This window comes from Dysidea avara, chromosome 6 (genome assembly GCF_963678975.1).
Source record: "Dysidea avara chromosome 6, odDysAvar1.4, whole genome shotgun sequence".
Classification (NCBI taxonomy): Eukaryota; Metazoa; Porifera; class Demospongiae; order Dictyoceratida; family Dysideidae; genus Dysidea; species Dysidea avara.
In genome coordinates this window covers 24,197,997-24,220,973 of record NC_089277.1, presented here as the reverse complement: position 1 = coordinate 24,220,973, position 22,977 = coordinate 24,197,997, and the positions used below count along the sequence as shown (strand labels likewise).

The 22,977-nt window shown below is 37.1% G+C and overlaps 2 protein-coding genes across 2 annotated transcripts; both read left to right on the top strand.

Moving 5' to 3' along the window:
- The first annotated feature begins 11,730 nt into the window (after positions 1–11,730).
- On the top strand, positions 11,731–12,535 carry LOC136257185 (solute carrier family 35 member F1-like). The gene is made up of 2 exons (XM_066050255.1): positions 11,731–12,169; positions 12,235–12,535. The coding sequence occupies exons 1-2, from the start codon at positions 12,017–12,019 to the stop codon at positions 12,481–12,483; spliced, it is 402 nt and encodes a 133-aa protein (XP_065906327.1). The 5' UTR covers positions 11,731–12,016; the 3' UTR covers positions 12,484–12,535.
- A 1,670-nt stretch (positions 12,536–14,205) lies between these two features.
- On the top strand, positions 14,206–22,977 carry LOC136259051 (solute carrier family 35 member F2-like). The gene is made up of 7 exons (XM_066052460.1): positions 14,206–14,309; positions 15,962–16,256; positions 18,542–18,710; positions 19,957–20,116; positions 21,979–22,031; positions 22,143–22,297; positions 22,502–22,977. The coding sequence occupies exons 1-7, from the start codon at positions 14,272–14,274 to the stop codon at positions 22,778–22,780; spliced, it is 1,149 nt and encodes a 382-aa protein (XP_065908532.1). The 5' UTR covers positions 14,206–14,271; the 3' UTR covers positions 22,781–22,977.

Here is a 22,977-nt window from a genome sequence, read left to right as displayed (position 1 = left end):
GCTGCAGATTGTTAACATGAAACAATCTGACTGCCCTATTAGAGTATTTGGGCGTTCTATTAGAGTATATCGATCTTTTAGCTCCTTTCAGCAAGCACTCCTGTCAGCTTTATAGTAGCTTAACTCTTTCTTCTAGGTAATCAAGAAGAGACACGCCCCCTAATTCCACCAATTATTCCGTGGTCATCCGATTATTTTAAAATTATGCCTGTAACCATCCTATTATTCCGGAATTATTCTCACGAAATTGGTGACCCATTATTCTCAAGATTATGCCGGCATAATAGGCGCAGGCCTATGCACTGCTCAAAATTTAGCCTATTATGCTTAAATTAATGACCTATTATGCTCAAGTTATGCTCAATATTTATAACTCAGTTCCTAGTAAATTTGCACTAATGGGAAAACAGTAAGTGGTTGAAGCACAGACTCTAAATCCCTTGTCATAATGCATGTCACAGAAAAAATACTCTAATAGAACAGTCAGCTGTCTGATTATTCTCTGACTGTTCTATTAGAGAATATTGATCTTTTTTGTGATATGTATTTTGATAAGCAAGAATTTATGGTAATGCACAAATTTTCTGCCTATTATGCTAGAGAGAAAACCATCAATTCTGAAGTGATGAAGGTACATAAATTACAGAAAGAGTGATAGTCCTCGGTCACATGCGACCACGTGTATGGTCCTAAGGAAGAACATGTGTGGGCATGACAAGGGTGTGAATATAAAAATAAAGGAACTATATAAATTAGCTAATACTAGTCACATCCAGCCAGTCTTTATTATTTCTAGCCAAAAATATCCTCTCAGAGGCTAGAATACTTTGGTAGGCAGCATCATCTAAACATTTCCTTACAGTAGATTTGGGAATAGTTATGGTATTGTTGGAAATTTGATGAAATTAAGGTAGTTTCCAATGGAGGCTGGTTGGTAATGGCCAAGTGCTGAAATTTTGATAGTTTCATAATAACTGGAGATACTTAATCTGTAAAATTCTGCCAATAATTGTAAATATTCAACTTTCGATTGCTTTCTATTCTGCACTGATTCCAAATGATGGACAGAGTCTAGTGGACAGGTCAATTCCAACATAGCAACAGAATGGACTTGCGAATTGTACACAACAATATCAGGCGATATGGAGTTATCAGAATCGAAGTTGGAATGGTAGCTTGAAGAGCTTCACAGGCTCGGTCGTTATTCAAGTCAGCAAACACTTGAATAGATGGACAGTCAGCAAAAGCATTAATATAGAGCAGAAAGCACCTGGTTATGACGATAGGTGTAACGCTGCTGATTTAATGCAACAGGGCAACCATTCAAGACATGAGCTGTTGTGGGTCGGGAGGAATCGCATAATAAACACTTTGAATTACATTGTACTGACCACCTCCGCAGATTTATAGCAGTGGGGAGTGTATCAGAAGTGGCTCGTAAAAGAAATGATAGTTGGCCAGGACTGATGAAACCCAGCCAGTAGTACTGAGTCTATTCCAAGTCTTGCAGGAGCTTTCCAATTCAGCACTGAGAGCAACCAAACTTGGATTCATTATGCTCAATGCTTTCAGACACCTATTTAATATGCTCATTATTATGCCAGCCCAGCACAATCGGCGGGTCCCTAGCTATGAATATTTTAAACCTACCACTACTCTACATTGTAGTTTTTATAACATGTTGCTACTTACTTCTTCTGTACAGGACCTTTCATTCACTCAAATCCTTGTAGCACAGCCATGTCACTCCTCGTACTACGTGGTCAATTTATTAAATAATATCCAGAATTTCAATTATGTGGCAGTCATTTACATTTTTCTTCCTTAACTCGAGATGACCAAAGGTATGAGAGCACTAATAAAAGGTAATTACGGAAGTATAGTGCGGTATAATTCGAGGGTGTGGTGCAATTAAAATTATTTTCAGAAACAAAGATAAAGATCTTCAAATAGTATGGCACAAATTGAGTAAATACTGTAATCCACACTAAACAGCGCCACTAGCACAGTGATTATAACTTTAATGGCATGGCCTATATAGGTCAACAGATAATAATGTAAATATGATGTACCTTGGAAAAGAGGCCAGGAGTAAATCACATCTCAGTTCTCTCTCCCTGTCAATATGTTTCTTGGCTCCCAGACACACTATCATGTGTCTTAATATATGTGCATGTCCAATAACATACACAACACGTGTCTTGTTGGGCTACTGTGTGCATTGTATCTGTGCATTTAATTATATGGGAACCACAATATAAAATTACCAAATGCAATATATACCAAGGAAATGCAATATATACCAAGGAAATGCAATATATACCAAGGAAATGCAATACATACCAAGGAAATGCAATACATACCAAGGAAATGCAATACATACCAAGGAAATGCAATACATACCAAGGATATATACCAAGGAAATGCAGTATTACCACTATTGGACCTGGCTGTGTAATATATGAGGTGAACTAATTGATGAAATGATGAATATAGACAATTATTACCATAGGTAATATTGTACAGATTATAGTGAGTTGTTTTGTAAAGCAGATAGTTTAGTACAGTGAACTGACACGTTCTGTATGTGAAGTACTGTAGAAATACGGCTAAATGTATTTCATATCCTTTTGGGATTAGGTATTGTAGATAAAATCAAACACATTGTGTTTAGCAAGAGTGATTACTTAACTTGGAAACTGCATGTGAATTCATTTGGTACATAATATGTGGACAGTAATACGTACATGTATTTAACATGGAAATACATACCTGCAATCTAGTTGGCGTGTCACTAGTAAACTATTTATCATATCCTAAGAACTGTATGTTAACTATTACAAAAACAGCCAAGCTGTAAAAAAGGTGTGGCCCCCAAAAAGGCCATGGTGAAAAAAGATGTGAAATCCAAGGTGGCGGACAAGAAATGGCTGTGATGGTAGGTTAATGGTAAAAAATTTTAATAACGACAATTTGTGTGAATTTGTGTTTTGGCACCAAATTCATTTGAATTGTCATTATTAAAATTTTTACCATTAACCTACCATCACAGCCATTTCTTGGCCGCCACCTTGGATTTCACATCTTTTTTCACCATGGCCTTTTTAGGGGCCGCACCTTTTTTTTCAGCTTGGCTGTTTTTGATTAGATATCACTTCTTTTTGTATTTGTATTCCCCAAAGCCAACCTATGGCCGGCTTTAGGGATTTTAAAACTTTTTTTTTTTGTAGCTGAACTCTCTACAGAATGATTTGTTTGTAGCTGATCTCTCTACAGGGTGATTTGGTTGTAACTGAAATCTCTACAAGGTGTTTTGTTTGTAGCTGGTCTCTCTTCACGGTTTTTTTTTTTGTAGCTGATCTCTCTACAGAGTGATTTGTTTGTAGCTGATCTCTCTACAGGGTGATTTGTTTGTCCCTATATTGTGTCTAGTTTCTAGCTGATCTCTCTACAGGGTGATTTGTTTGCAGCTGAACTCTCTACAGGGTGATTTGTTTGCAGCTGATCTCTCTACAGGGTGATTTGTTTGTAGCTGAACTCTCTACAGGGTGATTTGCTTGTAACTGAATTCCCTATATTGTGTCTATTTTCTAGCTTATCTCTCTACAGGGTGATTTGTTTGTAGCTGAACTATCTACAGGATGATCTGTTTGTAGCTGAAATCTCTACAGGGCGACTTGCTTCTAGCTGATCTCTCTACCTGAACTCTCTACAAGGTGACTTCTTCTAGCTGATCTCTCTATAGGGTGACTGATCTCTCTGTAGGGTGACTTTTATCTAGCTGAACTCTCTACAGGGTGGTTTCTTTGTAGCTGAACTCTCTACAAGGTGACTTGCTTCTAGCTGATCTATCTAGACGGTGACTTTTTCTAGCTGATCTGTCTACAGGGTGATCTGTTCATAGCTGAACTCTCTACATTGTGATTTTTTTGTAGCTGAAATCTCTTGTTTCAAACTGATCCCACTGTAAAGTAACTTGTTTGTAGCTGAACTCTCTACAGGATGGTCTCTTTGCAGCTGAACTCTACAGAGTGATTTTTTTTGTAGCTGAACTCTATATAGGGTGATTTGTTTGTACCTGAACATTCTATACAGGGTCATTTGTTTATAGCTGAATGCTCTGCAGGGTGATTTGTTTGTAGTTGATCTCTCTACAGGGTTTCTTTGTAGCTGAGATCTCTACAGGGTGACTTCTTCTAGCTGAGCTCTCTCTTGTTTCTAGCTGATCTCTCTACAGAGCAACTTGTTTGTATAGCTGGACTCTTTACAGGGTGGTTTTTTTGGTTGCTGAACTCTCTACACGGTGACTTGTTTGTAGCAAAATTTTCTACAGAGTGACTTGTTTGCATTTGTGTTCTCAGGGAATAGCTGGAAAACAGCCTTTTTTGGCTGATGCTATTTTCCCTGATTAATAAAATTAAAAAAAAGTTAAAATGTAGCTGAATTCTCTACAGACTGACTTACTTGTAGCTGAACATTGTATAAACTATAAAGTGACTTGTCTGTAACTGAACTCTCTACAGGGTTACTTGTTTGCGGCTGATCTCTATAGGGTAACTTGTTACAGTTGTTAGTATAGATGAACTCTCTACAGGATAATTTCTTTGTAGCTGAACTCTCTCCACAGTGACTTTTTTATAGCTGAATTCTATAGAGAGTGTAGCCTAACTCTGGTGCCTGACTTGTTTATAGCAGAACTAATGTTCTGATTCTTCCGAATCACCAGTGATATATTTGTAGCTGAACTCTCTATAGGGTGACTTGCTTCTTAGTGAACTGTCTATATAGCTGTTGCAGCACGTGATCAAAATTACGTAAACCATACCGAGGCGCCATTTTGGTGCACCACCTGATTGATACACTGTTGATACGAACTGCGAATGTAGAGATTGTCAAGCTAGACTGAAGCCTTCCCGACGAAGCAAAGGTACGATACAAGGATAAACTATGAATTATAGATGGGACCAACCAGTTTCTCAGCGATTTGCGAATTTAGCTGACGGTTTTTCCGAATTTTCCTCCTGCCTGTCCTGTGGAATCCATTGATACCATTTGTTACTTTGTTCTAAGGACTAATTTTGTCACAGCTGAGAAGCTTATATAGCGTAGAAAGGCCTCAGTTGAAGCCTACAATCAGTTTGTATGCTAGTGGCTGGAGAAGGATGTTCATATCAGTCGTACTGAACAGGAAAGTTACTGAAGTCACTAGCTGGGTAAGAATGCAGCTAAATGAATGTTGACAAGAAAAGTCTGAATATGATGATTCTGGAACTGTGCAGGATCAGCTTACTGATTACCAGACAGCTACTCGCTACTCATGAACTAATTAACCGAGCAAGCAACTAAACCTCTACCACCATTCTGTGAGGAAAGTTTTGTGAGAGACAATTTCACTGGAGCACACACTGGTTTACCTAACTTAGAGTACTGAAGGCTACATTTGACTGGTGAGCAGGACGTTGCCAGCTGACAAAGCTACCAAATTGTTAAGGTTTAGGATGTGCCAGTGAGACAAATAATTAACAGAACACTGGTATTTTGAAGAAACTCCTGCCAGGAGATATAATGTTGGCATACTGTGGATTTGACGTTACTATTTCTTTTGGAGCCATGCAAGTTACATTGCACCTTCCTGCATTCACAAAAGGAATTAAGAGTCAACTGTCAGCAGCAGAGGTTAAGCAAACTAGAGCTATTGCTAATGTCTGCACACATGTGGAATGTGTTGTTAGCTCTGTCCAGCAAAGGTTTCCAATTCTTCAAAGCATTTATAATTGCCGACTCATTTTTGATCAGAAAAAAAAGGTGAAAAGGCACCTTTGATTGATTGAATAATACATGTTTGCTGTGCTTTAATCAATGTATGTGACTCAGTTGTACCATTAATTTGACTAAAACTAAATTAATGGACAATTGTACAGTAAATATTTTATTTTCCATGAATGGTTGTACAACACATAATATGGCATGCCTCACGTACTTCTTAAAGTGTATTTTTATGGTTGCTTTTTCCTTTAGAAATTGTGGCAAATTCTATAATCAGGGCATGCATAACCACTTTCCCCAAATTAAGGAATACCTTTTAACACATTTTGATGATGAGTACAAGAACTTTCTGTATGTAACTATATAGATTATATCTTGTATGGAACTCAACTATGAAGTCTGGAACACTGAGTTTGTACCTCAAGGATAAACTTGATTTACTGTGACTAGAATAGGAGAAACCATTACTACTAGTGTTGCCTAGACAGTACATGCACATAAGAGTGGTTTCTTAGAGTCACTGAAAAATAGAAAATATAATCTACTTTGGTGCTGATACTTGATAGTTTCTCAGTTATTTACAGTTATTGTTGTCACACCCAACTGTGGATCCTTTCTCTGGACATTGGCAAAATCACAAGTTTGTTTTGCCTGTTTCCTCGAAATTGTCTGTGAACCAGATAAAAAGCACTGCTACTACACTACTTGTGTACAGACTTCTCCAAGCCCAGCCATGCAGTTGCAATGTGAACAGCAGACATGACCTGACTCCTCTAGAATTTTCCACGTGCACAGTGGCATCTCACTCATCATCTGTGAATGGCAAACCTATATACAACACATAATATATAATTACAACTTTGTATGTGTATAGAATGAACTGTACATGTAAGAAGATAGTTTACAAGTATCATTCAATCAGAGGCCATGATTCAATAAAGAAATATACCTTACCCAAGTCAGTGACTTTCCAGAAACTTTCAGCCCAATTAATAGCTACGGTATAACCAACCACTAGCATACAAACTGGTTATAGGCTTCAACTGAGGCCTTTCTACGCTATAAACTGCTCAGCTGTGACAAAACTAGTCCTTAGAACAAAGTAACAAACGGTGTCAATGGATTCCACAGGACAGGCAGGAGGAAAATTCGGAAAAACCGTCAGCTAAATTCGCAAATCGCTGAGAAACTGGTCGGTCCCATCTATAATTCATAGTTTATCCTTGTATCGTTCCTTTGCTTCGTCCGGAAGCCTTCAGTCTAGCTTGACAATCTCTACATTCGCAGTTCATACCAACAGTGTATCAATCAGGTGGTGCACCAAAATGGCGCCTCGGTACGGTTACGTAATTTTGATCACGTGCTGCAACAGCTCTATAAGATTAACTGTTTGCAGCTGAACTCCCTACAGAATAACTTGCAATGTAATAGAATTCTATAATAGAGTAAATAAACTAGCTGAATGCTCTATTAGGGTGACTGTTCTATTAGAGTATCTCAATCTCGCATTTGCTACACCATATGGCTACACGGAGTTGGCTTTCGAATCATAACTCAGTGGTTTGTAATCCCATTCTTCTGTACTACTGCAAGGACTTTCTATGAAGATTATTCCAGCTATACACCGATTTTCAGCTCATTGCTCTAAGCGCCTTGCCTAGTAGTAGGCGTAAAAACTAATACTTTTTTATTCATAAAAATCGATCGCATAATTGTGACACAGGTTGGGTTTTGTGTCATATCTCCATGGTCTTTATCTCGATTCCTTTCAAACCACGAATAGGCACTCCTACGATGGTTACTCCATCTACATAGCAATTTTCAACTTATCCCATGAAGCGGTTTAGCTACCCTGTAGGCATGACAACAAATCGATCTTGTTTTACGCGAATAAACGGTCATAAATCCTGAACCATTCATCGGATTTGCACCAAATTTGATACTAGGATTTAGTCTCGTCCTCGCAGACCCATTTTCCGGGGTGGTGCTTATAATATCTAATCGTTCGGAGGGGGCGCTTATAATCTCTAATCGATAAGCGCCACCCCGGAGAATATGTCTGCGAGGACGAGACTAACTAAGATTCGCCTTTGGACTCCCTTTCTGTGTGCCAAATTTCAAGGCGATCGGAGTACGCGTTTTGCGTTTTATAGCAATTTTTTCAAGTGTGCGAAAAGACGAAGAAGAAAAAAAACGAAATTTTGGCAGCTCGTATTTCGGAAATGGCTGGAGCGATTTCCTTCAAATTTGGAATGTAGACTCCCCTAGCTGGCGGGAAACTTTGTAACAAATTTGGTTCCAATAGGATAAGGGATCACCGAGATACAAAGGTGTGAAAATGACGTTATAAATCGATCAATCAATCACGTTATAAATCAATCAATCACGTTTTCATTCTTCCTGTCAATATACCCACGGTGTGGCGCGCCGGCTTCTTGGGCCGCACGACACACTGTCTTGATCTACTACAATGTGTCTGTTGTTCTTAGGTAATAATCCACTTCTAGGAGATTTGCTTTGTGTTGCTGCTGGATTGCTATTTGCTATTGTGAATATTGGTTCAGAGCACTTACTCAAAGCAGTGGCGGATCTAGGAATTTATAAAGGGGGTTTCCAGTTTAGAAGGTGGAGATATATATTGACATGAGATATGCAAAAGTTTGCACTACATCGTCTGGTTTGGTAAGGTGAGACCAAAAAAAAAAAAAAAAAGGTCACAGCCTAGTAATAGTACATAAAATATATTAAATAACTTCCTACACACTACTTTAGTAGCTACTGTGACTGCTCTAATTAGAGTATCTCGATCAAGACGCACGCCGCGATAATTAAAACATTTAATTGTTACGCAATCATTTTTCAAAGGGGGTTTCTGTGGAAACTTTTGAAACCCCCCTAAATCCGCCACTGCAAAGGTCAATTATCTATTAGACGCAGCAGGATTTTTGTCATTTTATGGAGCACTATTTACAGGCATTCAAGTGTGAGTAGACTGAATGAGGGTTTAGTGTGTTTGTATGCATGTGTGTGTGTATGTGTATGTGTTTGTGTGTAGATTATGCATGTAGAGTGTGCATGTGAGTGGGTATATGCACGGATGCAGATACAAAAGGTATATATATTATGCTCTCCAATGAGTGAAACATATTTTCAATTATTTGGGTACAATGAGTCAGTGCAACTTTTTTACATTTTAGTGCTCATAAAATTATGTTGGAAACAACAGGGTATATACAGTACGTACATACACCGAGTGTGTTCACTATTGAGACAATAATTGTACTAAGGACCCCTGGAGACTGAACCATAATTATCACAAAAGTGGGGATCAACGTTCTATCTAGAACTCACATGTTGAGTGAGATATAAACAGTTGGTACAATGGCATTTGCTATTCCAGGTACTTTGTTATTACAGCTGGATAAACTGTCCTTCTACACCATCTTCTGTCAAAGGAAGGATCAGAATGATGTCTAGTGTATAACAACACCCCATCACTCCTAAGTGACACACAGTATTGCACCTTGAACTACTGCAACAACATGCTAGGTAGTCATACATAAGGCCATTAGTAGCATGGGGATCTGATCTCCTTTGCTACTTACTGTATAATACTTTCCTCCTTCATATTAAAACTGATATCTGAAGATCGATCGTTGGCCTGTTCACAATAGAATTTAATGTCCTGTACGCATCACAAGACTTTGAACACTTGTCACATAGCTGTCATCATACACAGTTATTGTCGTACGGCACCACTCCACACCAACATGCTCATTAACTGGAATAGTTCTCTACATGGTACATGGTGTTGGGATTGTCACATTCATGATCACTCATAATCTTTTACCACATGAACACATTCTATTTTACAGCATCATTTTACTGCCACATATCAATGTGTTCGCTTTTAAAGTACATTTTTACTTATGTTTATAGTTTCACACAGACTAGCCTTACTATGTATGCCTATTTGATATCATTTTATTGTTCATGTACAGTGTAACTGTTAATACCATACCTGTTTCACTGCCCGTACAAAAGTCTCAATAGTAGCAGTGAAATTTATCCCGTATTTCACTGACAGCAGTGAAAAAGTTGTAATTGCAATTTCACTGGCTAGAATTTATGTTAACAATGTAGCGCCAATTAGTGTCGACGCTTGTTTAGTACATAGTGACAAATTGCGTACATAGCAAAGCTAATGCACAGCATGCGCATATGCAGCGAGTATGGAATTAACTGGGAATAGCATGGGTAGCAGTGAAATTTGGGATAAATACCACTCTTGTTGTATTGGAAATGGTAAATTTCCAATACAACACTCGTGATATTTATCCCAAATTTCACTGCTACCCATGCTATTACTAGTACGTATTGTATTCTTTAGATGCATTCTAAATCGAAAAACTCTACTTGAAATGAAATGGGACTTACCAGCTGGTAAGTTGCTGTAATTAATCAGGTACATTTTGAGACCATTAATCAGTGCTTGTGATGTGCTTTCCTCCTTTGTACGTACTAATTATATATCACAAAGTATAATGCAACCAAATGTGACCATATTTGTGAAAAGTGGTCTACCACACACATCCGATTCCATAAACTTGGAATACCATAACATAGTATTCTACAAACTTAAGATTTTCTCCATCTATTATGCTCACTACAGACCAAATTTCAAGTCAGTAGTATTTCATTTGGTATATTGAATGTGTGTGTGAAAGACCCCTTTTCACCATACTGGTCACAAATATGCTTAGTTTGCTGAGTATTTTGTCTGTATACATGCATATAGCAATGCTGTTAACTAACGTACACTATAACAGTTAGTATATATGACTAAGTAATAATACTGTACTTTGTATGGGAGGATGCAAGTGCCAATGTTAAAGTAAGGGTACTGTGTAGAAAATAAAATACTTTTTTTAATGTGGAAAATATGCTATAGTTCTGCAAAGTATATTAACTTATTATAGAAGACAACAGCACGATTATGAGGAGCAGTGTTGGGAATAACACGTTACTTATGTAATGCGTTACATAATATTATTACTTTTGTGGTAACTAAGTAATATAACGAAATATGCTATAAAAACAGGTAATATAACTCAAGTTACTGTACTTACAAATGTAACGCATTACCTAAGTAATATAGTTACTGTAACGAATCTAATATTACGACTACAAGTAATGAAGTTACTAATCTCGTTAGTAATCCACTGAGTATCGCCTAGCCACGACGAAGTAATGAAGCCTACTGAATGAAGCTTATTCACCAGCTTCTTACTTATAACCAAGATTTGAACATTGTCCAACAACGCAATCATGTCACATGATAAGGTGGTAGTTTCACACGTGACAGCTTAAGGCTGTGGACACAAAGTAATATAATATGTAATATTACAGTTAATTTATTTTATGGGTAATATGTAACTTTAACTAAATAGTTCAGTTGCAAGTAATATGTAATATGTAACTAGTTACCTTTAAAAAGTAACTTGCCCAACACTGATGAGGAGTTAGTTAAAATTTTGTAACCAATATAGCACTTGGCTTTGCCTCATGCTGTTCAGTATTAATTTCTTGATATCATGCACCCTGGCCTCTCGTGCTTTATTTTCGTTGGTGCATTACTTCAAGTACTACTGTAATTATAACATTAAGTACTAAAGCAGTGATATCATCGGTATGTATACCTATTACTTTGTAAGTACTAGTAAAAGCACTGCCAATAGCACATTGACATGAGCAAAAGACCAAGATAAAGCCAATTGAGTGATATAATTAAGTTCAAGAACATGTCCAAAATAACGTACATGCATCGCGGTGGTTCAACTGGAATGGCTGTGAAGAGTGATAGTGACACTATAATAATATTATGTAACAGGAAGTGACTACCTAGCTATACTATCAGTACAAATTTTAGTGTTTGATGAATGATGATTGCAATATAATATTTGACCAGGCCTGCGAAAATAACACATGTGGGAAACAAGCTTTTGTGAGGCATAACTTTCTATGCCATCATGCTATTTTCAGCCCTTGATGAACACTTAGTTGGCTATATAATGCATTTAAAATGCAAATACAGTGTGTATTCTATTCCAGTAATGAGATATGACCTGTTGAGTGATGGAGTGTAGTTGTACTCACATGCCCTATTTTGCAGTCCTTGTCACATTGTAGTGAACACTAATGCATACGTCATGTAATTTTTGTTGTGATATGCTTTAACTGTTTCTTAGTCATGTATTTTACTGGCTTCCATGTTTGCAATGTTGGATACTACTTCCTTTTCCCTGCAATCATTCAACAATCTTCCTCTATGATCGTAAGCTTGTCTGTGCTAACTGCAAATGTGTACAGCCTGATATTTGCCATCTTCTTGTTTAACAATAAGGTAATTTAAAAGCAGTTTGTTGTGTGTGGATGGAATTACTGCATACTTTACTGTTTGCTATACAGTTCTCAGCATTTTACATTGGAGGATTTGTGGTGATCATGTTTGGACTGATCCTATACAATATCATATCAGTACCTGAAGGAGGTACAGACCAGTCAGTGTTCAGTATTGGCTACTGGTACAACTATGGACACTCACTATTCTGTGAGTGGAGGTGTTATCCTCCCAAATATGATAAACTAGTTGATCTCAGCAATGATGGTGTTATTAACAAAAAGATACAATACAATGACTCTCATCCTGATACCTAATTGATTTTTTTTAATGTATTGTATCTCAGTTCATTTTAAATAACATGGTGGCTCAAGGGCATGCAGAGTGCGTAGATACACTGTACATGTCTTTCAAAAGTGTGATAGCTAGCTCGGGTACGGTATAATTAATATATATTATTGTCATAATATTTCATTACTATGTTTTAACTTCAGTCACTTGTCGGTGCACTACTAAATTTCCTGGCACGTTACACTGCACAAAAATACATTTCCCTGGTGTCGTCTAGTAAAGAAAACTATGTATATAAGAAATAATACATGAGATTTAAATTATTTATAAGAAAACTTATGTTAAATTATGAAAATTTCTACAAGGATTACTAGCCATCATCTATATAATATGTCACTGAAAGGAATATGCTACAGTCAGGAATTAGTAGATGTGAATTATCTTGACACTGCAGCAAGTACATGAATGCATAAAAATTAAGTGAAGTTTCTATAAAATGTAATTGTAATATATAGAGGCTTTACAGTACAACATGAATAGAGAGTACAATTACAAGATAATAGATTACATACAGCTGTATACTGCCTTGAAGGCCTGCTAGTAGCCTGTGCTAGCAGCCAAATAAAAAAAAACACAATTGCATTAACTATAGTAGGAGCAATGTTACAGCAATTATAACAAGGGCAAAGGAAACAATAGGTGCATGAGTTTTGTGAGTTAAAGTGTTCTGTGAAATTATTCCAAAGGTGTTTGTAAATCACTGACTATTATGCTGAAGGGTAAATCAATGTTTAAGGGAACTCTATAGTTGAGCTCAAGGAAGTTGATTGAAATAGAAGTTACATAGTTTGTTGTTTGGGCAGTAATTGTGAAGTAATTTGTGAGCTGTAGCTGATCTCATCCTATCATCACAAAAAGTTACATAATTCAAAATGTTGAAGTGGTCATTTGGCTGCTTTAAAGATTTCACAAAGAAAAGTATATCGTAATAATCAAGAGTGCACATTAATGAGAGGATTTTTAATTTTAAGTAAACGTAATTTGCAATCAGATGTGTGATCATTCGAAATATACTTAGTGGCATGCCTCTATATTTTCTCAAATGTAGTGATATCTTTTATTAGGTAGCTATCGATTCCATAATTGTGAACAATAAGTAAGTTGTGATGTGTGTATATACATATGAGCACAAGTCAATCGCCAGGATGCATAAAGATCATTATATGCATCATGAAGCATACTAGGTGCAAGATGAACTAACTATAATGTATATAGTACATGCACCTAAGTTTCAATTTCTAAGCCAAGAACTCGCTAAATTAACATTAATACGGTAGAACGTGGCACTGAATTCATTGTCACACGGTATTGTGTAGACGATTTGCAGTGAGTACGTATAACACCTTGGTAATGACATTTCTTCTGCAGGCAAATTTTGACTTTTCCATAACATTGCGCGTAAATTTGATGAATAATTGTAATCATCTGTTGTTATTTTTCCACCGTAATAGCAATATATTTTCGCGGGGTTAAATGTCCGCGAATGCCTGGTTTTTTAGCTCGGTGAAGGGTAAAACACGAATCGCACTCGCCCTATCAGCAATTGACTGGAATGGATAGCAGTTCGCCTGTAAGACAAGTATAATAAGAGCAACTGAAAATCGTGAAATTTTCCCCCTTGAAAATATTTATAGCTAAACCTGCGTCAGTAGTTTGCGTCCGACCACAGGTATTTCAACCACGTGACAAAAAGGATACACCCTTATACACCTCTCGCGTCTATTCTGACAAACCGGGTTGCGAATGGCACTATCATGACAGCAAGTACGTGGAAAATCAACAACAAGTTTGTGTAAGTTCAACAAGTTTGTGTAAGCTACATAATCAGTAGTCATGTCTGCACAAGAGTCCTCTGCATGGAGCCCGCTGGCACTTAATTATGTTAGCTACCTCCGACAACTGGGTGCCATACTTCAGATATTATGTAACACTAATTGTCACAAGTTAGCAACCACTGGTTGTCACTTGTCAGTATGCAGGACCTGTTCGGGATAGTTAGTACTAGCTAGCTATACATACAGTGGCTGGACGTGCATTTTTTACAGTGGAGTAGGACACAGCTACTGCAAAGAGTGAGTGGTACACACTCTGTTGTCATCTCATATGCATGGCATAATATAGCTACTCTACCTGCTTCAATCCCTATCAACTTAGAAGGCAAATTATATCTGGCTACGCAATTGGTATGCGCATAATATAACTGTGTGCTATAGTGTATAGTATATTATTTCTTTGTGTGTGGATGGGCATAGTAGTTATAAAATAGTGGAATCATAGGTTTATGGTGGTACATCATTGTGTAATGTTCACCAGACCCTTTTTTCCTGCCCCCCTCCTCACACACACACACACACACACACACACACACACACACACACACACACACACACACACACACACACACACACACACACACACCTTGTCACCTTATCGGCCTGGCCTGTCTAACGACAATAGCAGGGTCCTGAATCTGAAGAACTGCATGGACCAAGCACAAACATAACTTAAATAGTATCACTGGTCCCAGGTGAGGTCATTGTTAATTGTGATGGAAAACTCTGTCATACATCCATGCAGATCTACAACTATTGGAGACAGTTGATTAGTACTGATTAGCAAAGCAACCTGAAGAATGGGGAATGGTGCATGTTTGCTTAACAAGCTTTAACTCTGCATTCAAGGATATGTGTACCATCAGTACTATTCAACAATCCTGACTAGAATTTGCAGATCCAGCTGTGCAAAGCTGCCTATGGAAATTTACCAGACTTTCTTCCCCCACACAAAAGAAGGGAGAAAAGCGAGTGGTCTGGGAATGAGACAAATTCTCTTGATGGTTAAACAATTGTAATTAAGTAACTCTAGACATCTTGTGCTCCAATAAAACATTCACATACTATAACACAAATAGAAACGTTTACTGCCTAGTAACTGGTTGTTGTGGAACTTCGGGTTCCGTGGCCTCTCTGTGAGACCTAGACAATCCTCCTGCGGGTTACTAGCCCTGCCCCAGGAGGATTTTCCTGCACCAGGCTCAAGTACTTGAGTGGTGTACAGGCATACCAGTGCTGGTTTGCTGGCAAAAGCTGTGTTTCACACGACTGCCATAGGTTTTGTGTGTGTGTTGTGTGTGTGTTGTGTGTGCGTGTGTAGTGTGTGTGTGTGTAGTGTGTGTGTAGTGTGTGTGTAGTGTGTGTGTAGTGTGTGTGTAGTGTGTGTGTAGTGTGTGTGTAGTGTGTGTGTAGTGTGTGTGTAGTGTGTGTGTAGTGTGTGTGTAGTGTGTGTGTGTGTGTGTGTGTGTGTGTGTGTGTGTGTGTGTGATAAGACTGTACCAGTACTGCCGGTACAGTATTATTTCCTCACAACAGTCATGCATGTTTTCCATGTGTGCCTTCTATGTGGCACAACTTGTTAGCTATAGCCATATTGTGTTCAATTTATTAGATACTTTTTCTACATACTGGTGACTGGCCAGTTGTTGGCCTTACTCTGGACTGGATTCGGAGTGTTTGCTACACTACTGGATAATCACACAAGAAAAGATATTTCTGCTACGCTAGCAGCTGGCATATTTTTTGTTCTTGCTGCAACTTGTGGACCATGCATGGCAGTTCAAAGAAATTTTGTGGCCAAACTGAAGGCCAACTGGTGGAAGTTTCTAATATTGGGAATTGCTGATGTACAAGGAGCTTATTTACAGGTACTGGGACTGAAGTACACCACGGTTACCAGCAACATGGTAAGGAACTGTGTTACATATTTATCTAAATTGTTAACTATAGTAAGGGACCAGCATGGTTGCACACTTTGAACACAAACTTAAAGCAGTAGTCAAAACATTATAATGCATGCACGTTTTATTAGCGATAATGCCCACCAATTCATGATATGTGTACATATACACATGTATAAATAATATATTTGTGTGTGTGTGTGTGTGTGTCTAGTTACATGGTTTCTTGTTTATAAAGATGTTTAAACACATTGCCTAAATATATAGCTACTGGCAGTGCTGGGGGTAACGCTTTACTTATGTAACACGTTATGTAATAATTATTACTTTTGTGGTAACCAAGTAATATAACGAAATGTGCTACAAAAACTAGTCATGTAACTCAAGTTACTTTACTCACAAATGTAACGCGTTACTTAAGTGATGAAGTTACTGTAACGAGTCAAGTAATTTTATTACTACAAGTAATGATGTTGCTAATAATCCACTGAGTAATGCCTAGCCACAACAAAGTAACAAAGCCACCTCAAATTAATGAATGAAACTTATTCACCAGCTTCTTACAATTATAACCAAGATTTACACATTGTTCAACAACACAATCATGTCGAGTGATAGTGTGGTAGGTGCACACATGACAGCTTAAGGTTGTGGACACAAAATAATATAATATATAATAATATTATATAGTTACTTTATTTTATGGGTAATATGTAACTGTAACTACATAGTTCACTTGCAAGTAATATGTAATAATTATGTAATGAGTTACTTTTAAAAGTAATTGCCCCAACACTGGCTACTGGCCTGAATACCAGAGAGATTATTTCATGTGAAATGGAGGATGGAGATTTATTCAATCCATAACCCATCCAAAAAGGAAATGAAGTGATTCTCCATGCAAGGTCTCTGGCGCATGAATCTTTGCTTCCTTCCAGTAAATATTATGACCTTAACCTATGATATCTCAGACAATCATAAAATTGTTTGATTAACCGCAGGCTGAGATTCAGCACATTGATAGCTAAAATTTAGTGCAGACTGTGCCTCCCATACAAGTAAAGTATTTATAGCTATAGCTATCTCACTAGCTGTCTCACTAGTTATTACTTAATTTGTATCAGATTTGATGAAGTTCCACCAAATGTACTTCTGTACTTGACAAGCTTACTATACAGAACCTTGCTTTTTGCTTGACCTCTTGTCTGTACAATTATTTAATAGAAACACCATATAGGGAGACTTTAATTGGCGATTTTGTAAGCATCCACAAAATAGTCGATATTAATTCCATACCATAATTTCTGCTCATACTGCATCACCCTATAACCAGTTTCACTTTCCTTCATGATAGCCTCTAATGTGTTTTCAGATTGACTCCACACACTTCCATCAAGTATCCATGGAAATAATTTTCCTGCCAAATTTTCATCTACCCAACTGACTGATGCCTCCAGGAAAGCATAACTCAACCATGGTTAGCACTATAGGTTCAATTTCTTCATTGTTCAACACTGCTTAGGCCCCAAGACTATACCGTCAACTTTAGTGGAAACACCATACATAGGCTCACTTTTATGCTCCTCTGTATTCCATTTCTCTCTCTCTATACTGCATAAAGGTTGATTTGCAGGTAGTGTGTGATGGCTTCCTTGAGCTGACTTAGTGAAAATTGTCTGTAATTTTTGTAGCAACTGAAAGATTATTGTATATAGTACCGTGTAACAGGTGGAACATGAAGTAGAATAACCACTTAGCTATCAGTAATTGTGACTGGGCCTACGAAAATAGGGCATGTGAGCACATTATTTTTGCTTACTTTTTCTAACTTTCCTCACTCATACCTTTTGTACCAATATACTATGGCAATGCAATTTTCATCTCTTAGTAAGCATTTAATTGGCTTTATGATGCAAGTTACAGAATGCAATAATTTTGTTCCAGTACTGAGATATGACCTGTAGCATAACAGGGTGTAATTTGTGCTCACATGCCCTGTTTTCACAGTCCCGGTCACAATTTTTAAGCTACGCAACATTATTTTTATGATATGCTTGATACCTTTCTTTCATTTGATGCTGTATGCACTGCTTTTGTGTAACAAAAATGATAATCAAATATCTGTATATATACAAGGAAATTCTAAACTTGAGTAGGGACCATAGAAAGAAAGGCAACGAAAATTGTGAGCTTTTAAAAACTACTAGTCTGCAGCTTATTATACCGGTTATCAGATAGATGAATCTTCTGTGTTCACTTTGTTTGATGTTTGCACGTACTATTGTTTACAGGTCATAATTCACGGAGCAAGCGTGGTATGGATTGTATTGCTTTCTATCTTCTTACTAAAAACAAGATACAAACTTGTCCATTACATTTCAATGGTCGTCTGCACATTTGGAATGGTAATATTAATCCTTGAAGATTTGAAGTCATCAAAGAGCGATGACAATAATTCTGGTTAGTATGATATTGCACACATACAATAATTATATAGTTATATAAAGTGAGCACAACAAAAGGCACAAAAACAGACCACTTCGTGCCATTGTCTAAATTCATTGCTGGATGGTTTCTTTGTGTGGAAATGCAATGTATTTTCAGCTTATACCAGGATTTTGTATGAGACAATGCAATTGTCGCATTGAGAGGCAGATGTAGGGTGAGAACCAGGGGAGGAGGCATTGATTTTCCCCTTAACCACTGAGAACTTTTTCATAGAGTTGCTTAACATAATTCAAACAGCTTTTTATGCATATTATGCATTATATCTAAATCTGTGTTTAAGACAAATGTAGTCATAAAGCAATATACAGAATATAATACAACCAGGAGGGCTGAAGCCTCTATATCTAATCAAAACACTCTAATAGAGCAGTCAGGTAGTTATAATAATGGAGGATAGTAGAAAGTAGAATACAGTAAATCATGCACTCCATAGCAAATACTTTAGTATAATTATAGGTTTTCCTATTTCAAAGATAAAATATAATGAACCAAGACCACAACCTCTGTCCTTATTATAATTATGTCCTAATTTAGGGAGTTTGTTGAGATAGATTCCGGTATAATAAGCCATTCAACAAAGACTAGAGAGAAATACAGATTTCATCCACACTCATATGAATGGGACATCATTATGTTTCTTTAGATCTTACATTACACATTACAAATCTGCACTATGCTTTAATTTGAGCCCAAGTCTATTGTAGGCAGGAATGGGGTTAATTTAATGGTATTTACAATTTGCATGCTAGTCAAAAATGCTGCCAAATTTAACATTTCTTATATCCTTGAGAAGAATTTTGAAATTTCCTGATAGATGACCCTTTTATAGAGTTTGTGCTTTGCATTTTGCAGAATGTGCTCTCTACACTATGTAGTAACATCTACCCCTTCCATGCTCTCCTTCCCCTCAGCCCCCACGTACCCTCCACCCCATAGATCTACTCGTAACATCATTATCAAAATGTGGAAAATTAGAAGTGCTTGAGATTTTTTGGCAGTGGTAAAATGCATACACACTACTGCATGTGCATATATATGTATGATTACGTGTGTATATTTGCATGTTTGTTTTGTTTGTATGGACTTGAATTGTTTGTAGTGAATGCTGCAATGTATGGTAGACACATACACGTGCAATATGTGCATACGTGTATTTTTCTTCATAAAACTGTGCATTTATGATTGTCGTCTTTTTCAGGGAACAATGAACTATTAGGAGACCTCATATGCGTCATCGCTGCACTAGCACAATGTCTCAGCCTTGTTGGACAAGAATTTCTAATCAAAGAAGAAATCAGTATAATAGAGTACATGGCGATGTTAGGATTCAGTGGTAGTCTACTTGCAAGTATTCAACTGTGAGTAATGTAATTTCAGTCAATAATGTACATAATATATTATTATCATGAACTAAATACTCATTTGGTTGTAATGTTAAGCAAATCAGTACCATGAAAAATAGACTTGTGCCAATCATGGCGGCATAATTTTGACAATAATAGGTTAGCAAAAGCATAAGCACTAAAGGCATCAAAATTAAAACAATTTTCGCAGAACAAATGCTCATACTACATTTCACATGTGTAGTGTTACTTTATTACTACTTTTACTGTTTTTTGACTGATTATTTATGTTACTCAGTAATAAGATCGAAATACTCTAATAGAGCAGTCAAGAAATACTGTTATGCCAGTCAGCTCTCAAGCATTATCTTGATTTTGAAAGCAAAATTTCATGAAAGTAGATCCAAACAGAGCAGTAAGTAAAAGAGCACTCAAATGCATTGTGCATAGCTCCCCTTAGATCAATAATACAACAGTCACTTTGTAGTGAAATACTCTAATAGAGCATTCACTAATATTTAAATGTTCCAAGATTATTGTGAGAAATGTTTCTAACCTAGGAGCATAATGCAAGAATAATGGGAACAGTAAAGAGTATAAAAGGTGAAAAAAGGGAAAGAATTTTGGGCAATTTTTTAGCATAATATGACTTGGGCCTACTCATTACAAAGTTGTTATCCACGTGTACATCAATGTACATAACTGTTGTGCATTTTCATCTTTACCTGTAAGCAATCTTTATCAAGCATTAAAACTTACAGTATATTATAGCTAATGGAAGGGTATTTTCTCATGCCACACTTTGAAAGTGCATGTATGCATAGATTTCTCGAATACTGTTTCCATCATGTTTTAAGTATGTAGTGCCTATTGACACCAACTGTAGGTGTCCACCACTATAGTTTATTGACACTGACCCAAGTGTTAAGCATACTTGATGCATGTTTTTCATCAATTGCAGTCAATTTGCATTCACATGGCCCCCATGAATACCAGTGATATGTAACAATGAGGTGAACATGTATTCACTTTCAATGATCTGTATTGTAACAATCATGTTTTCATGCTAAGCACATGTCTGCACCTGAATTATCCACCCTAACTTAGTAAAATATCTCAAAACTCACATTTTATTGCTGGTGTTACTGCAGTAATATTTTTGATAAACTGTTCTGATGTTTAAAAGGCGTCACAGTGCTACCTACTGTTTTAGCAGCTAGCTTGTGCGACAAGAGCTGTTAAGGAAAAGCAAGGGTCAGGTGAATGTAAATGGACCATAGTAATACTTACTGGGCTGAGGCATTGACACCGATAGCCCAAAAAAGTTGAGATTGGAAAAATGTAGGTAAAATTGGACTAAAGCAGATCTGTGGCCTAGCTGGGACCACTAAACAGCCAGGACCTTCTGCCACTGCAAGCTACCCACTCTCCATTCTTTTCTATCTTCTAAATGCGATTCAATAAGGATGTCGTACAATAAGGATGTCGTACAATGAGAAGAAGAAACCACACTTCATAGCAGCTAAGCAGCACTAACCTTTCTTGACGTCCAGAATTCCAGATTTGTCCTTGGGTGGTTATCCCTCGGTTGAGGACAAGGCTGTGCAAATGCTTCCTCTAACTGGTTTCACTGTGCACAGGAGGGGCATGGCTTTGTGAAGAAACCAAAGTTGAACCTGACCTAACCAACTTCAACATAAACTGAAATTTGCCTGCCTGTCACCCATGATGACGCATATGTCTTCACCGAGACCAAAGTTTAATGCAATGTTGCAGTACTGGGTAATAGTGCATAGCTACAACTAAGTTGTAATGTATATATTGAGATTATAGATTCAATGTTGAGCCAGTAATTAAAATAACTATGGATTTTGCAGGTGTATTCTGGACCGAAGAACTTTAGTTGAAATTACATGGGACCTGCCAACTAGTAAGGCATCCATGTTGTACAATAAATAAATTAGATAATGATGCACTGATCTGTGATGTATGTATGTATGTGCTAGTAGTGATAGCACTTTTCTCTTTTTTGTGTATGTAGTCCTCTACTTTTCGGGCTGCAATCTGTGCAACATTGGTTACTACTATGTAAAGCCACTTGTCCTAATATTCTCATCATCGATGGTTATAAATCTCTCAACTCTCACTACAAATGTGTATAGTCTGATGTTTGCAATTTTCTTATTTGGCAACAAGGTTTGTATTATAGTACTGTATAGATTTTTTGCAGTTTATATAAATCAGATATTATGCTTACGTGTATCGTTGCTGCTGCTGCTGATGCTGCTGCCACTGCTACGGTTGTGGCTGCAGCTCCAGCTGCTACATTATAGATACAATAATGCATAATATTTTTGTAGTATTCCCATTCACTGATCATGAGTGAATTATTTATTTCAGTTTTCAGCCTTCTACATTGGAGGGTTTATTATCATAGTTTTTGGACTGATCCTGTACAATATTATATCAGTACCTGAAGGAGGTAAAAACCAGTCAGTGTTCAGTGTTAGCTACTGGCGCAACTATGGACGCTCACTATTCTGTGAGTGGAGGTGTTGTCCTGCACCACCAATAGATAAACAACTAGTGAACTTGCTTGATTCAGATGATTCTGATGACTCGGATGACTACGGTACTTTTGATAATGAAAAAAGATCACTAATTGGAATTAATAGCTAACTAACCAATAATTAGCAACAACAATAATTTATTTATTTGCTGTAATAGTACAGCTTAAATTAATGGACTATACAATGCTATGCATGTACATGTATAAAATTGTTTATTGCCATGTGCATGCATGCCTGTATATACTGTACGTGCACTGTGATTGTCTTCTACTGTATTTTTGTAGCACAAATTTTGTATTGTACTGA